At 49.9% G+C, this 15801-nt stretch overlaps 1 protein-coding gene across 5 annotated transcripts in view; it reads left to right on the forward strand.

Moving 5' to 3' along the window:
- The window catches only part of LOC132591061 (phosphofurin acidic cluster sorting protein 1), a 127946-nt gene extending 112145 nt beyond the window's left edge, over positions 1-15801 (forward strand). For 3 of the 5 annotated variants that reach the window (XM_060263942.1, XM_060263947.1, XM_060263945.1), the window contains exons 17-24: positions 3-113; positions 1865-1967; positions 4082-4124; positions 11461-11503; positions 12396-12531; positions 13622-13848; positions 14476-14595; positions 15375-15801. In XM_060263942.1, coding sequence (XP_060119925.1) covers positions 3-113; positions 1865-1967; positions 4082-4124; positions 11461-11503; positions 12396-12531; positions 13622-13848; positions 14476-14595; positions 15375-15487 — 896 coding nt within the window. In that variant the 3' untranslated portion in view covers positions 15488-15801. The remainder of the gene's footprint in view (positions 1-2; positions 114-1864; positions 1968-4081; positions 4125-11460; positions 11504-12395; positions 12532-13621; positions 13849-14475; positions 14596-15374) is intronic. The other 2 variants (XM_060263944.1, XM_060263943.1) reach the window with 1 other exon arrangement.

Genomic DNA, 15801 nt, shown 5'->3' on the forward strand with positions numbered 1-15801 from the left:
AGGTTCTCACCCTGTAGCAAAATACATGGGCACGGTGGACAGCAGATACGGCAATATGTTTCAGGACTCTGCATGGAGAGAGGTTTTTGGTAAAGCCGAGCCCCCTGTAGCAGGTAAGGAGGTGGTGATGGTGAGCATACAGTGCGTGGTAGAAAGAGACACGCCCCCCTACCCCTTTGATAAAACTCTTGAGTTTCCTCTTGCCAGATTATGCCTGTTTCATGTAAATGAGAGGCAAACGTCGCCAAGATTCCCACAGGGTCTTAGGCTCAGCACAGTGCCCCAGCTTGGCAAGCGTGGTCCTGTCTCAGCTTCCTAGCTAGGATTCCTCGGGACAACGCCGCTAGCGGTACTTGAAAACAAGCAGTACAGGATCGGCTGGAATCAGCCGAGCAAGCCTTGACAAGGGGAGAAGCACCTTGCGCCGGAAACTGGAAGCTCGTGTGCCCAGTGAATCACAGCTGGGGACTGCTGCAGCAAACATGCCAATAAACCGGATTTGTTGGGGGGTGGGAACGTTTGGGAAAAGATAGTGGCTTTTCGCAGTGGTTGCTGCATCAAGATGAGGCCCGTTTTTCTGCTGGCAGACCTGAACTCTGCCCCTGGTGTGCTTCCCCTCTGTCCGGGGAAGGGGAGCCATACGCCGAGGATATAGCCCTTGCCCTGCCTGCAGAAGGTCCCAGGTTCACTCCAGTCACTTCCAGCCAAGGGGCAGCCAGTTTGGGGTAGGGGTTAAGTGTGCAGACTCTTACCTGGGAGAACAGGGTTTGATTCCCCACTCCTCCACTTGCAGCTGCTGGAATGGCCTTGGGTCAGCCATAGCTCTTTGCAAGAGTTGTCCTGGAAAGGGCAGCTGCTGTGGGAGCTCTCTCAGCCCCACCCACCTCACAGGGTGTTTGTTGTGGGGGGATAAGATATAGGAGATTGTCGGCCGCTCTGAGACTCTGTCCTTGAAAGGGCAGCTGCTGTGAGAGCCCTCTCAGCCCCACCCACCTCATAGGGTGTCTGTTGCGGGGGGGAGAAGATATAGGAGATTGTAAGGCACTCTGAGTCTGATTCAGAGGGAAGGGCAGGATATAAAACTGCAGTCGTCGTCTTCTTCAAAGAAGGAATGTTTAGCAGGGGCTAAAACGAGAACTTTCTCTGCTTGAGCGACGTTGTCCATCAGCCTATCTGACTTTGGTACGGCAGCTTGATGCATTGGCTGGGAAGTGGAAATGGACCCGAAAGAAGTCAAACTGAGCGGCCCCCTGCGTTGCCACAGGCCAGCACTTCAGGGGCTGCTCCCCTCAGCAGCACCCATGAGGAGTATTAGCTCACCCATCGGTTCCTCCTGCAAGTCAGCCGCAATGCAGGAGATGACACTTGCTGATAAGCAAGCCTTTTTTTGTAGCGGGAACTCCTTTACATATTAGGCCACGCCCCCCGATGTGGCCAATCCTCCAAGAGCTTACAGGGCTCTTAGTAGAGGGTCTAGTGTAAGCTCCAGGACGATTGGCTACATCGGGGGGGGGGTAGGGCCTAATATGCAAAGGAGTTCCTGCTGCAAAAAAAAGCCCTGGTGATAAGAGGCCTGAGCCTAACAGCCCCGAGGTGTTGGGGGAGAATTGTCGTGCTTTGACTCGGCTTGCTCCTGGTCACTGTGGCCCACCGGGAAATTTCTGCGTCAATGAAATGGCCAGTCCAGCCCTGGCATTGGCCCTCCTTTCCAGGTCATCACCTCTCCAGTACGAAGGTCGTTTGGCCTCTGGGCCAATTCCAGCGCCACACGTGGCTTTGAGAGCCTGAATCTCTTCCTCTCCTGGCCTTTGGCATGCTGAGGCTTCAGCGTCCCCTCTCCCTTTTGGGCTGTGTCCTTCTCCAGAGCCTTTCGACGTGGTCGGCCGGATCATGCAGTACGTGAGCGGAGCGAGCGTCACCCACCAGTTGCCAGTAGCCGAGGCGATGCTGACCTGCAAGCACAAATTGTGAGTCCCTTTTTCTCTGACGCCTGATTTAAAGGGGCGAGCTGAACTTGCACGGCCTTGGCCAGGAAGGCTAGTAAAAGCTGACACAGGATGAGTCTCGTTAGCAGGACCTGTGCTTATTTGCAGCGTAGCTATAGACACTGGACAGCATCGGGTGCAGGGTTGTCCCATCTCATACTGTGAGCATAGTTTGCACAAAGCTGCTTGCAAACGTCTGCCCTCTTCCTTCCCCAAACAAAGCAGAACAACCCTCACCCCCCCCCCCCCCCAATACGGTCTTGGAGCAAAGTTTGTGACTCTGTGACCAGGGGAAGAGTGGAGGATACTGAGCGTGCTTTGTTGTCCTTCCCATCACAAGATAGTTCGAGAACCAGATTTCCATGGAAGCTGTAAGCGCTCTTTTTTCTAGATTGGGGTCCCCGAGCTTTTTGAGCCTGTGCGGGCACCTTTGGAATTCTGACGCAGCATGGTGGGCAGAGTCACAGGATTGGCTGCCACAGGAGGTGCAGTTAGCCACGAAGTGGCTGCTGCAGCTTAACCTTCAGCCCCCACCCCCCCAGTGAAGATCCCTTGAGCTGCGGCAACAGCTGCTGCCAAAACAGCCACTTTAAAATCTGCAAAGTCAATTAAATCTCCAGTGGCCAATCAGACGCCTTGCTGGATAGAGGCCCCACCCACTTTTTAAAAGCACTTCGTGGACACCAGGAAAGGTGTTGCTGGGCGTCAAGGTGCCCATGGGCACAGTGTTGGGGACCCCTAGTGAATCCCTGTTCAGTGTTGGGGACCCCCATGTCATCAATGAAATGTTCTTATTTGTTGTTGTAGCTTATTTGTAGTCGCCGCTCCTCCATTTCCACCTGCTGGAATGGCCTTGGGTCAGCCAAGGAGTTGTCATTGAAAGGGCAACTGCTGCAAGAGCTCTCCCAGCCCCATTCACCTCCCAGGGTGTCTTTTGTGGGGTGGGGAAGGTAAAAGAGATTGTGACCACTCTGAGACTCTTGAGATACAGAGTATAGGGTGGGATATAAATCCAATATCTTACAAAATCCAACACAAACTAGTCCAGTCAGTCGTCATTCCTGGCTTTAAGCGGTGCTAATTTGTTCTACTTGCTGCTTACCTTAGAACTACTACATTACAATGTACAGCGAATGCTTGTCCTCTGCTGGGACATACAGAATTAAAAGCGTACGTGGATTAAAGGCAAAGGTAGTCCCCTGTGCAAGCACCAGTCGTTTTCGACTCTGGGGTGTGACGTTGCTCTCACAACGTTTTCACGGCAGACTTTTTTTACAGGGTGGTTTGCCATTGCCTTCCCCAGTCATCTACACTTTCCCCCCAGCAAACTGGGTACTCATTTTACTGACCTCAGAAGGATGGAAGGCTGAGTCAGCCTGGAGCTGGCTCCCTGAACCAGCTTTCACTGGGATCAAACTCAGGTTGTGAGCGGAGGGCTCCGACTGCAGTACTGCAATTTTACCACTCTGCGCCACGGGGCTCTTGTACTTGGACTGGGAAACCTTAATTTTTAGCAAGTCGTTAAAGCTTTGTTTGTGAGGCCAGTCGCTGAAAATTCTGGGAGGGAGGGGGCTGAAGTGGTCCTCTCAGAGCCATTGGGGGGAAGCAAAGGCCTGTTTCTTTTGTGTGAGTGTAAGATGCTAAATTAAAAGTTTCTCTGTTGTGGCTTCTGCACATCCGGTGTGCAATGTTCCCTCTAAGCTGCGGAGTCTCGTGAGCAAAAATTCTACTTTGTGAGCTACTGGCATTAAAATTGAGAGCTACTGCATAAAGTAGTTTGCTCTGGAGTAATTTTTGCTGAGCTAAGACAAACATGAGTGAGCCAGGGGGTATAAAACTGTGAGCTAGCTCACACTAACTCAGCTTAAAGGGAACACTGCCGGTGCGTGACTGCACAAAAGCCACTTGATGGGCGTTAGTGACAGGTAAGGGCAAAGCTGCTTTTCCAGCTCATTTTCTCCCATCTTAATTAAGCTAAAATGGGAACGAACGTGGGAAGCCCTTGCCCTTTTCATAGCTTGTTTTTTCTCTTCTGTCTTTCCCACTGATCAGATTTTCACTGCTGCTTTCTTTCTCTCCCCCCCCTCCACCCCCAGCCAAGATGAAGATTCTTACCAGAAGTTCATTCCTTTCATTGGGGTAAGAGGGATTTCCATTTCTTGAATATTCCACTCCTTTGTTTGGAAAGAATGGGGTTGTATTTAAAAAATAAAAATCAATTTGGCTATAAAATCCATCTATTTGTCAGAAGGGAAGTGTGTGTTACTCTGGCTTGCATTCAGAGGGAACCCATTGCCAGGGTATCATACCTTAGGATCATCTCCTTATCAGTAGGTGTAATGCTTTGTCCCCAGAGTATTTATTTCTTAACAATTTCCTCTGAAGTTCAAGGGTGAATTTATGAACATATGAAGCTGCCTTATACTGAATCAGACCCTCGGTCCATCAGTGTTGTCTACTCAGCCTGGCGGCTTCTCTCCAGAGTCTCAAACTGAGGTTTTTCACGCCTAGTTGGACCCTTTATAGTTGGAGATGCCAGGGATTGAACCTGGGAACCTCTGCTTACCAAGCAGATGCTCTTACCACTGAGCCACCATCCCTCCCCTCATCTTAAGAGAGCCAGTTTGGTGTAGTGGTGAAGTGTGCGGACTCTTATCTGGGAGAACCGGGTTTGATTACCCACTCCTCCACTTGCACCTGCTGGAATGGCCTTGGATCAGCCATAGCTTATCAGAGGTTATCCTTGAAAGGGCAGCTGCTGTGAGAGCCCTCTCAGCCCCACCCACCTCACAGGGTGTCTGTTGTGGGGGAGGAAGGTAAAGAGATTGTGAGCCACTCTGAGATTTGGAGTGGAGGGTGGGATATAAATCCAATATCTTCATCTACCTCACAGGGTGTCTGTTGTGGGGGGGAAGGTAAAGGAGATCGTGAGCCGATCTGAGACTCTTTGGAGTGGAGGGCGGGATATAAATCCAATATCTTCATCTACCTCACAGGGTGTCTGTTGTGGGGGAGGAAGGTAAAGAGATTGTGAGCCGCTCTGAGACTCTTCGGAGTGGAGGGTGGGATATAAATCCAATATCTTCATCTACCTCACAGGGTGTCTGTTGTGGGGGAGGAAGGTAAAGGCGATTGTGAGCTGCTCTGAGACTGAGAAGTTCGGAGTGGAGGGTGGGATATAAATCCAATATCTTCTTCTTCTTAAGAACCCCTCATGAACACATGAAGTTGCCTTATGCTGAGTCAGTACCCTCGGTCCATCGAAGTCGGCCTTGTCTACTCAGACTGGCAGTGGCTCTCCAGGGTCTCTGGCAGAGGTCTTTCACACCACCTCCTGCATGGTTTTGTTTTAACTGGAGATGCCAGGGATCGAACTTAGGACCTTCTGCATGCCAAACCGACGCTGTACCACTGAGCCACGGTCCCTTCAGGATCTCTATTCTGGGTGGCTTCTGTGGTGGGGCCTTTCCTGTGGTGGCCCGTTGACTTTGGAGCTGCCTTCCCCAGCAAGTAGCCTGGTACCAGCCCTTTCCCTTATCTTTTGTTTTCTTAACTGCTGATTAAAAAAAAACTACTTCCTGGGGTGAAAAGAGATGTTTGAACACTGCTTTTTGTTTTATTCTGCCATTTTATTACTGCTTGGTTTATCATTTTTTATTGGAAATTGTTCATTTTGTTGTTGAGAACGGAAGCCGCATTTAAGGGCCCATCTGCTGAGAGCTGCAGGCAATATATCTATATCTATATATATATATATAGGCATAGCTATATCTCTATATATATCTGTATGACAAATGCTTGGTGATCTCATCAGACACACCAGAAATCCTGTCATTCCTCAGTATCCTTGTTTTTATATGCACGAGGCCGCTGGTCTCTCTGTATTGGGACAGGGGCTTGCATTAGGGAAGGAAAAGCTGCCTTTTTGGAACATTCTGCATCCCAGTGAACTGCCAAGAGCCATCTTATTTGCATTAATGTCACCTTTCTTTGTGACCTGCTGCGGGGAACGGCAGCTCTGACAAATGACTCCCACCACCCTCTCCGATGGGGAGCGGAGTTGGCGGCCAAAATTCAGATGTAATAACATTAAATCAGATTCCGTTTGCCAGTGCTAAATTTAGCTTTCTGGATCGAGCACTTTTTATTACGGGCTTGGCAGGAAGCCTAGCCAGAGCCCAGCTGCTGAAGAGCAGCGAGGCCGCAAACAACCGAAAGCAGGGCATCCTGCGTCGGTCGCCTCCCAATGGCCTCTCCTATCAGCTTGACTCTTAAAAAATAAATAAATACTTGCTTGGCTTTCCCTGAAGCCAGGCAAAGCGAGACATTGGCCGGTTCATCTGCGTGTTACCTGTGTAAGTAGAAGGGCAGGGAAATTGCCAGAGCTGTGGTTTACTCTCTGTGCACTCCTGCAGATCCGACACTTTGGTGCATCAAACGCAACCCACGATCAGTGTGTCCGCTTGAGATTTGGGTTTCACATGCTGGTTTATGACCAGACTTTAGCCACCAGTTAGATCAAGGGTGTTGAACTCATTTGTCGGATCTGACATAAATGAGTCCTTGTCGAGCTGGGCCACGTGTGTTATAAAATGTTATGCCAGGTAGCAGAGATATAAACTTTATAAAGGACGCAGACAAACACAATTATAGATTTTGTATCTCTCCTGTGTGATTGAGGGAAATGGGCAAAGGAAGCTCTGGCTCTTTCCCTGTCTCCCCGGGAGATGAGGAGGAGGTGGAGCTTCAGCCATTACAAGGAAAGAAAGCTTGGCTCAGTAGCTCTGCTATGCAATTGAGAGAGCCTAGCAAAGCAAGCTCTTCCTCCCCAAGGGAGGAGCCTCAGACAATGGGAAAAACAGAAGCTTTGCTCTGTAGCTTCTGTGTGATTGAGCAAGCCTGGCAAAGCAAGCTGTGACACAGAAGGAAGCAAGAGAGAGGGAGAAGAAAGACTTGCTCGCAGGCCTGATTGGAACCTTCTGGGGTCTGATTTGGCCCCCTGGGCCACATATTTGACACACCTGATTTAGGTATTCAGGTGTAACTTCCAAACCTGATTAAAAGAGAGCCCACAGTGACATAAGTGCGAGATCTGCCTGGGGTTGCTGACTCTCTGTTGGGTGTTTGCTTTTTTGCTCCCTTTCTTTTCTTCCTGAGAGCCAGTTTGGTGTAGTGGTTAAGTGTGCGGACTTCTATGTAGGAGAACCGGGTTTGATTCCCCACTCCTCCACTTGCACCTGCTAGCATGGCCTTGGGTCAGCCATAGCTCTGGCAGAGGTTGTCCTTGAAAGGGCAGCTGCTGTGAGAGTCCTCTCAGCCCCACCCACCTCACAGGGTGTCTGTTGTGGGGGAGGAAGATAAAAGAGATTGTGAGCTGCTCTGAGACTCTGGAATTCGGAGTAGAGGGTGGGATATAAATCCAATATCTTCTTCTTCTTCTTCCTTGGAATCTAGCAGTAAAGAGTCTGAAACACTAGCAGTGCAGTGGGCCAGTGCAACCCAGATGGTTCATAGCACTGACTCCCTTTTCTTCTGTAAGCACTCTTATACCCTTACAGTTTGCCTTGCAGGAGCCATAAAACATTCATGTAAACGGAACCTCTGCCCTTCGTTGAGCGGCAAAAAGAAGGCCCCTGCGCAGCTTCCCTCTGTTTCTGAAACAGTCATCTTTCCAGTTCCATTGTCCCAACATTGCCTTGTTTGCTTCTCTCTGCTCCTCATTTGGGAGTTGAGTGAGTGAGTGGCACATGGAAGAAACTTCCCCGTACCTAGTGCCACGGGTGACTGAAAGAAGAGAAGGGATGTGGCTCAGCGGCAGAGCCTCTGCTTGGCATGCAGAAGGTCCCAGGTTCTAATCCTTCGCATCTCCAGTTAAAGGAGATCAGGTGGTAGGTGATGTGAAAGACACCCTGGAGGGCCACTGCCAGTCTAAGAGGATAAGGCTGAGCTGGATGGACTGAAGGTCTGACTCAGTATAAGGCAGCTTCACTTGTTCATCTCAGTTTTTGCTGTTTCTGGGGAGTAGGATCTGTGCTCCCGAAGCCCCTCTGCTGACCGCGGTGTGTGTGTTTTGTTTTGTTTTTGTCGTCACCGGGGCTTTTTTTGTAGCAGGAACTCCTTTGCTTATTAGGCCACATATATGATGTAGCCAATCCTCCAAGAGCTTGCAGGGCTCTTAGAATCCCTAGTGCTGGCCATGCTTACAGTACTACCACTGAAGGCAGACCCCTGCACAACACCCCCCCCCCTTCCCGGTTGCTCCCTTGGGAAACAAAATTGCACGCACGGCACGATGATGTCACCAAAAGTGACATCATCAGGCAGGCCAGGGGCGAGGAGGGCGGTAAGCAAGCCCTGGCCGTGCTCAGGCTTTGTGCTTTGCAGGAAGCGTGATCGGGGGCAGGGAGAGCTGACGCTTGCGTACTGCATTCCTGTGCGCAAGCTCTGGCCTGGCTCATCAGGGGAGAGAGGGGCGCCCAGTGGTGCCCTAGGCAGCCACCTATCCCGCCTACTCCCACACTCCGGCTCTGCCTATAAGCTCCAGGAGGATTGGCTACATCAGGGGTGTGTGGCCTAATATGCAAAGGAGTTCCTGCTACAAAAAAAAAGCCCTGGTCATCACCATTTCCCCCCCCCCCCCAAAAAGGTAAATTCTGCCTAAGGAAAATTCATTTATAAAGCCAGAAAAAAAGTATTTTATCCTCCCATTCCCCCAGCACCCAAACTGCTTGCCATCACGCCAAGCCTCTCCCCTCCTATATTGTTTCACAAGAGACATGATGCAAAGGACATTCCTGGTTTTTAAGGGGGGACGGGGACGGTGTTTCTGCAGCTCAGTGGCACGACTGCAAGATAAATGTAGATCGTGCCAGCCGCTTGGGGCCACTCTTTCTCTGCAAAGGAATTAGCTTGCCCAGCAGGAAGAAAAACAGTAATTTTTTTTTTGTACCAAAAAAAAGTAGCAGCCCTGAACTGTAAAAAACCAAAAACCAAAACCCCAGCAGTGGGGAAATCTGAGTCAACCTGAGCCAGGCAGGAAGGGGATGACTCAGCATTGCTGTGTCCCAGGAGTGCACACTGGAGCCGCAGATGCAATGACAGCCAATTAAGGGGAAACCTCAGATGCATTAATCTATGGAATGCTCTCAAAGCCCTGTGTCATTTACACGAGGAAAGTAAAGGGGTATGCAGTTTTTAAACAAAGTAGGGCAGCTTGAGAGCTTTTGAAACAAAACAAAATCCCTTTTTTTAGCCTTTGGGTATGTCAGCAAGTAGACCTTGGTCTTCTTTTTATGACTTTGCCCTGCAGACTTCTGGGTAACTCTTAGAGCATGACCTTGAATAGAGAGGCCTGTAGCCTGACCTGGATGGCCTGGGCTAGCCAGATCTCGGAAGCTAAACCGGGTCGGCCCTCGTTAATGTTTGGATGGGAGACCTCCAAGGAAATCCAAGGTCGCTGTGCAGAGGCAGGCGATGGCAAACCATCTCTGGTTGTCTCTTGTCTTGAAAACCCATGGGATTGGCTGTATCTTGCCACCAAAAAAGAGAAGCCTGAAGTCATTGTCTGAGTGATTAGGGTTTACCCCCACTTGTCTGACATGGGAGATTTGTTCTATCTTTGACTGTGGTCTGAATTTAGAGCACAGTTACAGGCATGGCTCGAGGAGAGCCAGTTTGGTGTAGTGGTTAAGTGCGCCAACTCTTATCTGGGAGAACTGGGTTTGATTCCCCACTCTTCTGCTTTCAGCTGCTGGAATGGCCTTAGGTCAGCCATAGCTCTTATAGGAGTTGTCCTTGAAAGGGCAGCTGCTTGTGAGAGCCCTCTCACCCACCTCACAGGGAGATTGTAAGCTGCTCTGAGTCTCTGATTCAGAGAGAAGGGCGGGGTATAAAATTGAAGTCGTCATCTTCTTCTTCTAGATGGATATCTATAGCTTTAAAAGAGAGCAAAAGTCCAGTAGCGCCTTAAAGAATAACAGAATTTATAGCAGGGTATGAGCTGTTCACTTCAGAAGTGAGCAGTGACTCACGAAAGCTCATACCGGATCACAAATTTTGTTAGTCTTTAAGGCAAGGATCTGTCATTGCCAGTTGTGGAATTTAGTGGTGGGCATAAAGCGCAGTACCATTAGGTTCCCAGGGTTCATTTAAGTGCCCAATAAGAAAGCAAAGAAAGGCCTAGAAAAAACATGCTTCTTTTAAAAGCGTGAATTAGCTCTGCGTGGAAAAGGCGACTGAAGAAAGGTGCTTCTGCTGTTTGCAAGGAAACTTTAACACTGTTGATAGTGAGTCAGGACTGGGCAAGCCAGAGCACACTGAGGCCTCTTCCTTCACGCCAAACATTTTTGAGACTGGTCTTTAGAGGCTGGATTTGTACTGGAGCCTGGAGGGCATTGGGCAGCTACGTGGAGGGCAGAGTGCCAGGGGGTCCTGAGATTTATCCTAGGCCTGACCAATTCAGATGCCTCATTTTGGCTGTCAATCACAAGAGCTGTTGTTGAATGTAACTTAATGAGCCTGCAGGTCCCAGCCTTCAGCTATGCAAAGTTCTTTGGTTCCGGCTGCAGAGTCTCTGACAGTTGCAAGTGAATACAGGACTGATGAAGCACAGATTGGGAAAACCAGCCCACAGCAGGAAGACGTACAATGTGTGCTGTATTTTCATTATAATACAGAAAGGGTCCCATTTCAGCTGAGCGCCCCCTGACTCTCCCTCTTAAGGGTCACCTCCCACCCGCTGTTGCTGAGGCTCTTCTTTGTTGTGCCTGGTGTTAGGTCCATTCATAAACAGCTCTTTTGCTTTGTGATGTTCTAATTGTCTTTGTTGTGTAAACCACTTTGATTGCACTCGTTGATGATTACATACAGGCCTTGAATTCAGCAGGAGCTCCCAGGAGCGCAGCTCCTGAACCTTTCTGATGGTTCCCCCTCCCCACCTACCTTGTCCACTGAATAGTAGGTGCAGCTGCATAACAATCCCTGGATTAGGAGAGCGGGCAGCCAGCCACCAGGAGCTTTGCCACCCTCCCAGCAGCCCTCATTAAGTCTGCACCACCTTTTCTTCACTTCTTATGTGACTTTGGGCAGTGGGTGGCTTGCTGGCCTTTTCACTGCGGTGGCGGGGGGGGGGGGAGTGACCTAGGAGAGCCCCAGGCAATCTCTAGCCAGCCGAAGCAGGCCTTGCTCACACAGGACTTTCCTTTCTTGCATTGGGTTGCTTTTGGCTGGGGGGAGGGTGGGTGGCATATGCTAATGAGCTCCATCACCTGTTTTTCTACAAAATTACCCCTGATTTATATATATATATTTATGTATACACACACACATACACAAATACAAGGAAAGAGGAAAGAATCAGATCAAGTCGCCTGCCATAGGAAGGGCTGGGGTTTTCATTTCTGCCTTGTCCATAAATTATTTGCCATGATTTGTTCTGAAAGGCTTTCCCTGTTGATTTCCCCTCCCTGCGTTTCAGGTGGTTAAAGTGGGCCTCATCGAAGATTCTCCTGCAGCTACAGGTACGATTTGACTGCGTGGCTTGGTGCACTGCAGGTTCTTATGAACCCATCTGGATTTTAAACTGCTTTCTCCTGAGCATGAAACAGGGCAATTTAGCTAGGATTGATCTGGAAACAGTCGGCTCTGCCTTGCAAGAAAGGAAAAACTTGCACTTCCCTACTGTGCTAGAGCTACAAGTGTCTCAAATTGCGTGCAGGGGGAGCAGCAGAGTGCTACTGCAGTGGGGGCTGGAGTGTTGTGTGGCCCAGAACACACACTGTGCAGTTACAGAACTCTGAACGGTTAGGAAAAAGCGGACATGGGCCACCCTGCGGCAGTCTGGCAGTCTTATCTTTGGCTATCACTGATCTGCCCTGACCTGGCTGGCTGGCTCAGACTAGCATGATCTTATCAGGTCTCAGAAGCTAAGCAGGGTCAACCCTGGTCAGTATCTGGAGGGGAGGAATACCAGGGTTGTGATGCAGAGGCAGGCAATGGTGGAACCACCTCTGAACTTCTCTTGCCTTGGACATCCTACGACGAGGTCGCCGTAAGTCAGCCGTGACTTCATGGCACTCCACACACACAGAACTGTGAGGAATGCTTGCCTATTGCTCTGGTAGTTGATCACAAGGTTGTATAGGTATGAGTGTTTAATGTAAGAATGAGGTGGGCCTCCAATTTTCAGTTTGGAGGGATGGAGGAGCCATGTCCCAGATATTACAGGTTTGGAAAGCCTTGCTTCCTTTCTTCATTTGCACCTGCATGTGCGCTCCTGATACCAAAAGGCCCAGATGGAGAGGCTGGGCACTGATGTTGTTTGATGTAAACAACAAAGTGGCCGGGAGCTATAAGAACATGTCTCCTCTTTGTCCTTCCCGGCCAAAGCCTCATGCTCTCCTTCCTTTGTAGGTGAAGGAGACGACACTCCCGTCATCAGCCTCACGGTCCCGTCAACTTCTCCCCCCTCAACCTCCGGCCTTGCCAGGGACGTCACTGCCACTCCTCCGTCGTCTCCCTCTATGACAAGCGGGCTGGCGGTCATGGGGTAAGTCTTGAGCAACTGGGCGAGGGAGGCTTCGGATCCGCCAGGAGAAGAGGGGCCTTCCCATGCTCTTTGGGGAGAGTCGTAACGAGTGCTGAGGGCTCAGGGCAGGTGTCAGTGCTGTGGGCTTCCACACGCCGGGAATGAGCAGACATGCCGCTGTCTCCTCCTCATTCCAAAGGCCAAGGTTGAGAAAGCCGTGTAGGACTCGGGTGAGCAATTGCCTGAAGGCCGTTTTGAGGCAGGGCTGAGTCAAAAACCGTGTCGACACCAGTGTTCCCTATAAGCTGAGTTAGCGTGAGCTAGCTCACAGATTTTTTGCCTCCAGCTCACACATTTTTGTCTTAGATCAGGAAAAATTAGCTCAGGCCCCAAGGCACAATAATTTATGCTCACAAAGTAGAATTCTTGCTCACAAGACTCTGCAGCTTAGAGGGAACATTGGTCAACACCCTGTCGTGTGACTTCCAACAAGTCTTGTCATCATTGCAGCAGACCTTCTGACCCCCAATGGATCTCTTTTCCTCCTTCAGTGAGGAAAGAGGGGAATTGTCCTGACCTAATTGCTTCCCTTCTTGCCAACTCAGGAACCTTTCTACATTTCCCAACTCCAGGAACAATTCTAAATAAAGTTTGTTAATTTCTATCTCGCCCTCCCCACAAAAGGGCTCATGGTAGGTTACACAGAATCATGACTAAATAACAAGAAATGGAAATTCAACAGTAAAATTAACATTAACATCAAGTATGAAACAAACCAGAGCGAGTTAAAATAGTAGCATTTTGAGTTAAAATAGTAATGTTGTTTCAATAATTACGATGATGATACATAATAGCACAAGCTTTTCTGAACAAGGGCAGCTCCTACATTTCAGGAGAATCTATGACCTTTCCTGATCAGAAATGCCGAAGCTGCCTTTCCACGAGCTTGTCAGGCTCGGGTGGGCAGGAATGCAAACAGCAGCACCACCACAGCACCTCAGTTTCTGTCTCCTCTTTGGCCAGGTCACCTTCCCACTAGGAGCTTAAGGGGCTCTTTGCCATACAAAGCTTTCATTCACACTCTCTCCCCTCCTTCTCTTCCCCGTCGCAGGTCCCCCAATAGCCCCTACGGTGATGTCATTGGGTTGCAGGTGGACTACTGGCTTGCTCAGCCCATCGAAAAGAAGAAGGAAGGGGAAAAGAAGGATGCCAGTTCCAAAAACACGCTCAAGAGCGTCTTCCGCTCAGTGCAGGTGTCACGGCTTCCAAACAGCGGGGAAACCCAGCCCTCTGGGACCATGGCCATGACCGTTGTCACCAAAGAGAAGAATAAGAAAGGTGAGTTGTTGTGGGCGGGGTGGCCAGAGGAAAGGGGCGGAGCCTTGATGGCAGCAGCCCAAGCCAAAGGCAGAACTATCTAGGCTGACAAGGGAACAAAAATGGATATCGGCTGTCTCCTTCTTGCAGACGGAACTGACCGCCATCTTTTATTTAAAACATTTATATTCCGCCTTTCCACCCAAAAAGGGTCCCTGAGGCCTCAAACGCAACATAGCATTTAAAACGTATCTGTGAAATACCGAACAATATAGTAAAAACATATAGACAAACAAACACAGCGCAACCAGGGACGAGGACCAGTAAAAGTTTACTGAGGGCATGGCAAACAAAGCAAAAAAAAAAAATCTTCACATGCTTGCAGAAGTCAATGATGGAGGGAGACAGGCAAACCTCCCTTCAGGGAGTTCCAAGTTCTGGTGCCATGACCAAGAAGGCTCTTTTTCGGGTTTCCACTTGCCTAGCCTTTGTGTGGCATTTGGTTCCACAGCTGTACTCTTGGATGTTGTGCAGCATTAGAGGCTATAGGGAGCGGTAGGGAGTGTTTTCCCTGCCTGTTTTCATCCTTACACTTTTTCCTTGTAAAAATGAGGCATCTTCACCCATCAGGTTCTTCTTCTTTTCTAGTTCCCACCATTTTCCTGAGCAAGAAACCCAAAGAGAGGGAGGTGGATTCCAAGAGCCAAATGATCGATGGGATCAGTCGGCTAATCTGCTCCGCAAAGCAGCAGCAGACCATGCTGAAAGGTAACCCCTTCGGTCTGGGAACGAAGACCAGGTGCCCTGGCGGGAATATCCTGGGTATAAATATGATGTGTGGCCAGTGTGGAAGAGTGGGATCCAAAACCAAGCCAAGGAAAAACACCAAAGAAGATTTGGCTACATGGAAGGCTGCATCTTAGAATAGTCTTGAGGGGTCTGGAGACCAATCCTACGAAGAAAGGTTGGAGGAGCTGGGCATGTTTAGCCTGGAGAGGAGGCAGCTGAGAGGTGATAGGATCACCATCCTCAAGTATTTGAAGGGCTGTCATATAGAGGATGATGTGGAATTGTTTTCTGTGGCCCCAGAATGTAGGACCAGAACCTATGGGCTGAAATTAAATCAGAAGAGTTTCCGGTTCAACATTAGGAAGAACTTCCTGACTGTTAGAGCGGTTCCTCAGTGAAAGAGGCTTCCTCGGGAGGTGGTGGGCTCTCCTACCTTGGAGGTTTTTAAACAGAGACTAGATGGCCATCTGACAGCAGTGAAGATCCTGTGAATTTAGGGGGAGGTATTTGTGATTTTCCTGCATTGTGTGTGTGTGTGTGTGTGTGGTGGGGTGGTGGGACTAGATGACCCTGGAGGTCCCTTCCAACTCTATGATTCTATGATATTGCCATCTTCCTAGCTGAACTAGAGTTTTTTCATGTGCGTGTTGCCTTTGAAACCAGATCTTTTGAGTGTTTGGCGCAAACTAAGCCAGGTGTGAAGTGAATTCTCAGCCAGCAGGCTTCTTTTTCTGAATTCTCTTTCCGTTCCCTTCTAGTTTCCATCGATGGAGTGGAGTGGAGCGACATCAAGTTTTTCCAGCTAGCCGCCCAGTGGCCCACTCATGTGAAGCACTTCCCCGTCGGACTCTTTGGCTCCAAGCCAGCCTGATGGCGGCGACAGGGCCGCCCCCTCCCGCGTCCTCATCGCCCCGCCACAAGGTGGCGTCACGTCTGTCCGAACCATCCACCAAACCAGCGCCGTCCCGTGGTCACTTCACCTGTGTTACATTGCTGTGTGTCGATCCGGCCTCCTCAGGGAGGGACCGGGCTCTGGTGCCAACAGAGACGCTGCGTTTTTTGCCTCCGGCCCAGGAGCTGCCACCGACTGCTTTCTCATGTCTGCTGCCACGTCGTGTCGTTGGTTGTCCAGCCTCCACTTGTGTTGAGCGAATCGTGTCTTGGGAACGGACCCCCCCAGAGGCT

Source organism: Heteronotia binoei, unplaced genomic scaffold (assembly GCF_032191835.1).
Source record: "Heteronotia binoei isolate CCM8104 ecotype False Entrance Well unplaced genomic scaffold, APGP_CSIRO_Hbin_v1 ptg001401l, whole genome shotgun sequence".
NCBI lineage: Eukaryota > Metazoa > Chordata > Lepidosauria > Squamata > Gekkonidae > Heteronotia > Heteronotia binoei.